Source organism: Leiobunum rupestre, chromosome 1 (assembly GCF_980474605.1).
Source record: "Leiobunum rupestre chromosome 1, qqLeiRupe1.1.hap1, whole genome shotgun sequence".
Taxonomy (NCBI): domain Eukaryota; kingdom Metazoa; phylum Arthropoda; class Arachnida; order Opiliones; family Sclerosomatidae; genus Leiobunum; species Leiobunum rupestre.
In genome coordinates, this window is record NC_143384.1 from 40167559 (window position 1) to 40174228 (window position 6670).

The 6670-nt window shown below is 37.2% G+C and overlaps 1 protein-coding gene across 1 annotated transcript; it reads right to left on the reverse strand.

Moving 5' to 3' along the window:
• Positions 1-1033: 1033 nt before the first annotated feature.
• On the reverse strand, positions 1034-3647 carry LOC149962891 (uncharacterized). Its single transcript, XM_090170386.1, has 5 exons — positions 3520-3647; positions 2566-2624; positions 2254-2343; positions 1283-1381; positions 1034-1159 (listed from the first exon to the last, which is right to left on the reverse strand). Exons 1-5 carry the CDS (start codon positions 3572-3574, stop codon positions 1085-1087), a joined length of 378 nt encoding a protein of 125 aa, XP_090026512.1. The 5' UTR covers positions 3575-3647; the 3' UTR covers positions 1034-1084.
• Between the last annotated feature and the right edge of the window lie 3023 nt (positions 3648-6670).

Genomic DNA, 6670 nt, shown 5'->3' on the forward strand with positions numbered 1-6670 from the left:
AAGTTAGTGTAAATTTTTATCGTGTAACGTCGTTTAATAATTACGCCTCCGGTCCTCCCTTTCGATAATCGGGCGATTATTGGTTCTCAATTGTGCATAAATAATGAGCCCAAAACCGCATCACCTTATTGATGATTTCTTTTTTGCTCACGATGATGATTGGTGGAAAATTTGACTAGACATATTTAGAAATGACTACACACAAATTTCGACTAGACATTTTACAATGTGCCTCAAAAACGTCTAGTACTTTTTTACTACCTTCTGATTGGTGAGTTTAAATTTCTTTGAATTTTGATTGGTAGGAAGTTTTTACTAGACATAAATTTCACTAGACAAAAAGGTGTCGATTGTGACATAAACGGCGTTCCATAGCCGACACCATATCGTGGGACTCTCAAAAAAAACTAAAAAAAAATTATCGAGTCGTTCACAATTAAATATGATCATTCAAATTTGAACAAGGCCACATTTTGTTCTTCAAATCTAAACAGACTCATTCAATATAGAACCATCCCTAAATTTTGCTGCTTAAAACTAACTAGAAACATTAAAATCTACACGTTCGATCAATCTCAAATTTTGGCAATCAAAACTAACCAAGACCATTCAAATTAACAATTCCCTGCTGAAGTTCATAAAGTCGAACAGATGTATTCTAATTTATCGCCAAAATGAGAGTAACGCTAAAAGTTTAAATAAACGTAGAGCTCGGGGAGCGGATAAATTAACCACCAAAATTTCGATTAATCATAAAAATTTCGGTTAACTGTTTATTTATGGATATTATTCGGCACTATAAAAAGATTTAATATGAAAAAAAACAAGTGTCTATTTGAATAATTTACGGTTATGGATATAAAACCAATGAAAGATAAATTTCTTATCCAACCCGGAGCTCTAAATAAATGCCTACTTGGCTAATTTATCGTCGGCCCGCCAAATAAGGTGACAAGGCCCTTGTCATCTTGTCTTGTTATAAAACCCAAAATTTATACCGTATCCTGTAACTCAAATTTAAAAAAACACACACTTTATTTCAATGCTTTATTTCCAATAATATTTTTTGTTACTTTTTAAGGATTTAACGAAAAGATGGTACATGAGAAAATCGATTCGGTAAGCACACCCCCCGCTGGCATTTCCCGTCCTTAGACCCCTGCAACGGAATAAATTGAAGTTACACGTCGGTGGGCTTTGCGAAATGTGCCCGTGTCGCGCTCTCGTTGAGTTAATTGACCAGCGTGCACCTTCAGTGTGTACAGAGAGAGAAGATACTTACAAAGGGAAAGAACATCGAATCGACCTCACAAACTGCTCCGTTTTCATCGTTGACTGTCATACTCCTGCTATCCGCCACGCAAGTGCATTTACAAGATTCCTGAAAATATGCGTCACAGATTTCAGTCTTAAAAATGGATCATGGAAATGCCCGATGAAACTGATGAAATTTGTTGTTGGCCAAAGCATGTTGACAAAAACTACGTCATTTATCGAATTACGTTCAATTGATGTATTTTTTTTCAGCTGAAGTATAGCTTTGCAATTCATTATAATAGACGCTTCAATAAAATGCTGTCTCTCCTTACTCCCTCCTACGTGGCAAAAAGTTGATCGCTAAATGAAATATTTCCGATTTGGTATGTTACCTGATTCGCCAAGTTAGCCTACGAAGCCATCCAAAATCAATACTCAAATCAAACCACATTTTTTCTTTAATTTTAATATTTCAAAATGCAAAGACCAACGCGATGTCGATCCTAACAAAACTTTTTATCCGTTAAGTCTAAGCTTTGTTTTCCACAAGTGCGCGAAACGGGTCGTCCCAAAGTTTTGTGATGAACAAATGTTTTGATGCACTTAAAGAAGAATGCATAATGGCGCGCGAAAGTGGAAACCAAGCTTTAAACGTGTTTCCCGACGACGCTGGACATCACGGCGTTTTCGTCCTTTCACACGTCCAGGTTCTAATTATTAATATAAGTCTATAATATTGATCCATAAGTTTGTCACTTTGGGGAATATTTTAATGAGAGCTAGCAACGAAGTGACGTCATCACAAGAAGAAAATCTCCCCCTAGCGAGGCGCTGTCAAAGGTTACGTGTGGTGCGTTAGCGAGCGGACGCAAAACGGCGACGAAACCCGTAATATAATCTGTCTTGTGAATAGCTCTCAGTGTCATACTTAAGTAACAAAATTATACTTAATACTTTCTAGCGAACTATAACTTTTTCGGTTAAAAACGGACTTACCTTTTTTATCATGGTTGGCTGCACCCCCAATGTTTTGGTGCACTTTTGGGCGTAATCAGCTTCTACACACTGGCCTCCGCTTAGACATGTCTGCGGAACAACAAATTTTGACTTCTTTGTTATGATACTTTCAATATGTTATGAGCGTCACGTTCATTTACGCGTTGCATTAATCGGTTCCACTATTTTTCTAACTACATATTTGGTAGGTGTTTACCATACACCTACAAGTCACAAAGCTGACTAAGCCCATATTCCAATAAAATGTAAAACCAGAATCTGAAAATAAATTGATTTGATTTGATTTGGTACCTGTGAACTAGTGCATTCTGGCGAACAATTGCTCTGAGTTGAGCTGCCCCTTTCTTGCCCTATGAAGGAAAAATCACTTTTAACTCAATTAGATTTATTATCAGTAGAATTTTAGGGTTGTATTTCATAATTCAGTGTGCCTGATCACTAACTGCAATGAACACTAGGTACTGCACTTAATTCATACGCAATGAAATCTCTTTGAGCCTCCTAAAAATACAGTGTGATTCAAAAGGTTATGCCAAAATTTTAAGGAGTTGTAGGGGGTGAGTTGAGAGGTATGCTTGTTTTTCTCCATTTTCCTATGATGAGTTACAAGAGCACCAGAGAGCTTCCAAGTGTGGCCTACTAGCCCCTGGAAGTATGCTGAAACAAGCGCAGAAACCAAGCAGCAGGGACTTTAAATACTGTTTAAGTATACTTTTGTACGCTGGTTGCCTCGATTTGTTTACAAAGTCCTTTTTTACCTATCACAGGAGCCCAAACCTTAATTCTCGCATTTCCCTGTTGCTTGGTTAGGCGCTTGTTGCAGCCTACTTCCAGGGGCTAGTAGGCCAAACTTTGAAGCTCTCTGGCGCTCTTGCAACTCATAGTAGGAAAATGGGAAAAACAGGTATACTTCTCAACTCACCCCTACAACTCCTTAAAATGTTTGCATAACCTTTTGAAACAACGTGTATATGAAACTGAATGCGATCGTACTGTGCAGTTAATAACACTGAAAATAAGCTCTTAGTGCCGTGAATGTCCTTAGTGTGTGTCCACTGAATATGATCGCAAAGTGTATTCAATGTGCATGCAGTAAAGAATCTCTCAGTGAACTGTATTAATATAAAATCAATGATGTCGTTTAGTGCCATTAGTATACGGTAAATGTGATGGAAAACCTCGTGAATTTTATATCTTTACGAAAGTGATCGCCCAGTGCACTGAATATCTGTTTAAGAGTCTAACCATATGCCGCAGCCAGGAGTAAAATTGCTAATGCGGCCAAGAGAAATCCCTTCATGATGCCTAGTTTGCTTGTAGTTCTGAAGAAATATCAAACACGCTGTGGTCTATAATGGTGACTACCACACCGGGTTGTTCTGTAAATAGTAAACCATAAACAATCGAGCCATTTATTTTGAATTCATGTTTTTTTATTGGTGCGTCGTGGATGTCGAATTAATCTTATTTTACGGACGGAACACATCCATTGTGATTATATCCTGTGATAAATCTTTTCAATCAACTTGAAAATTTCGATAGTTAGACTAACCATATATTATAAAATGATGAATATCAAATTGTTCTTAACTGCAGATTTTGCGTAATTAATTATTACGTGGCTTTCTTGCGCACCTTGTACGCAACTAGATTAATTGCAGTTTTCCTCGCAGCTTTTATATTTCATATTTTACGTCAAATATAAATAGATTAATTTCTTTGAATTGCTTAGAGAACTTCAACTTGAAACGGATCTTCGTTCAATTTATATAGATAGATTACTAAAACGATTTATCAATTTCATTAAACCAAGTGGCTAACCACTTCCTCAAAATATTTTCAGGCACATGCAACTGAGTAAAGCCTTTAGTAATGCTAAATCTGTAATTAGTTAAACGTAATTATTTCAGTTTAAGCTAAGTTCTGGTAATCGGTTTACATATTTCAGTATGGGCAGCACATTGTGATTTGATATGAGGCTAGTCCTTTAATTTTTCGTAAGCAATATTGGAATATGAGAAAAGCGCTTCTCAACACTCACAGATGCTTCACCGTCTCAGGTCACCAGGATTTCTATTTTACAACGTCACTCTGAGAGAAAAGTATCCATCTCAACACCCAAAAATGCTTCGCCGTCTCAAACTGTCAAGTCGCCAGGATGTTCATACGTAAACTACCCTGCCCAGGAAAATCTGCTACCAATCAGTGGCGTATCTAACGTCTTCAGGCCTTTCCCCCCACTTTCAAAACCTCGTTTAAGACTCCTTATCTTAAATGGCGTCTCAAATTAGAATGGGGCGACTGGCCCTGACTGACCTCATCTTACAGAAATATTGCTTTCGTGTTTCAATCGTCTCCTAAGCAACGTTATAAAGTATGGGAAGCAAATCTTCACACGACACGGGTGAAAGTATTTGAGCTTGAGAAAGCGACGCTTCTTCGGCCGAGATACTCGCTAGCTCCTTCATAATTGAAGTTTCCAAGTAGCAGTCACTGTGAGGAAATTCCCAGAATAAATTCCATTGTCCCTTCGTCTTTTTCTTGCATTATATTGCATTGCTCCATCTTTATTGTTAGACTCCTCCCATTTTTTAGGCCTGTTTTATTACGGTTTATTACAGATAATGCTATACCCTTCGTTTTAAATATTTTTATTGTGTAATGTAATGTTGTGTTTCCCCTCGTCGGTCTTTTGATATTTACCCTTGACAAGTATCTGTGTGTACGACAATATCTTTCGCTTCGCAAGGACGAAATATAAATACAAACTATATAGTTTAGGGTGTCGGACCCAAGTACGTGGGTTAAAAGCCCTGATCTCCGGAGAAGTGTCATTACCCGAGTGGTGATTGGCACTATAATAATAAAAATAATCAGTTAGTCTAATACCCAAGGCATCACCTTAAGCCCAAATCATTGAGCTACTTTTAATGCCTTTAAACAGGTGGCCGGGTTACAATGCGTAGGAGGGTGGTGGCAAGCCCTTCATGCCACGCGAGCTAACAGCTCCCTACACTTACTATTATCGTTAACCTCTACAAATTTTTATGAGAAGGGGAAACCGAAGAACTTGAGAGCTCCACGCGGAAGTAGTGGTTCCGAGTTTTCTTCCAGTGCCACAAGATAGAACCGAACCCCGCTCCTCTTGCTGCGAGGCGAAAGTGCTAACTACTCCGCCACCCCACCTTTCTGGCGTACGGATCACATGACTTATAAATAGTGCTGTTTTAGGCGCGAACCAAGCAACATCTAAGGTCGTTAAGAGTGATACGGTTCTAAAAAGGTGAATGTGTTTGCACCGGAGACTTTTCTTAAAAAAGAAACAATAGCATCTACGCCATGTTGCCCTCGTCAACATTACCAGCAACTTTTAATTGTGACTCAGGAACCTCCAGATCCCCGCCCAGGGGCGAAGCCATAAGGGGGGCTGAGGGGACCCACCCCCCCTAACTTTTTTCCTGAGTTGGCAAACTAGGCATTTCAATCTTTAAGTTGGAAAACGTAGAATTTATATATTTCAAAGTAATATGATATTTGCTTTGTTACTTAAATAAACTTTAATTCGTTAAAATATAATAATAATATAATAATAATATAAATTTTTGCTCCTCCAAATGCATTGGTCCCAAAATCCCAATATATATTTAGCCTTTTTCCAACTCTATTCTATCCTGACTAAATTCCCAACGCTGTTTTTAATTTAATTTCCATAGACAAAGTCGTTGAAACTAGTGGTGTTAATTTTCCGGAAAAATAGCAAATTGAAACTTAATTTAATTAATTTTTATTTTTTTTAACTTTTTATCGATATAAAATGTCTAATAACAGTAAACATACTACAAAACATTAATCAGTTTAAAGCTAGTCTAGAGGTTTAGTTTTACTTTTAGATTCGAAAAAATGAGGCGAAAATGCCGTTTTATTTAAATTTGCAAACGATATTGGATTAATCATGGAATTAACTTTTTTTTATTTTTTTCGGAAAAATACGAAAAATATTCCTAAAAAATGCCTCGATCATTTTCCGCGGAAAATTTTCAAACTTACAACACTAGTTGAAACTGTTTTTGGTGGTATCTACGATCTCTAAGCAAAATAAATTTGAGCCCATTATTATAATAGTTTTAGCCTCGTCTAAGCACTTTTCATTTCTTCGTGTACCCCGGCTTAGCGCAAAAATTCCTAGATAATGCTCTATCCGTCGGAAGTTCCTAACTACTCGCCAAACCGGGCCGCCAAACACTTCTTCGCGTAGCGTTTTAAACCATAGGAATTAAATCTGAGTTTACACCAAATATTTCCCGAAATCCATTCGATTTTCTTTTATTTTTAGTGAAATTATTAAATCAACGTCATTTACTATGAATTTTATTAGACAGTTGATAGTGAAAATATA

Excerpts from the sequence above, each read along its gene's own strand:
- LOC149962891 (XM_090170386.1), bottom strand. The coding sequence starts at position 3,574 with ATGAAGGGATTTCTCTTGGCCGCATTAGCAATTTTACTCCTGGCTGCG. Across the intron at positions 2,625-3,519 it reads ACTCCTGGCTGCGGCATATG|GGCAAGAAAGGGGCAGCTCA; the intron begins GTTAGACTCTTA and ends TTTCCTTCATAG. Across the intron at positions 1,382-2,253 it reads AGCCAACCATGATAAAAAAG|GAATCTTGTAAATGCACTTG; the intron begins GTAAGTCCGTTT and ends GCATATTTTCAG.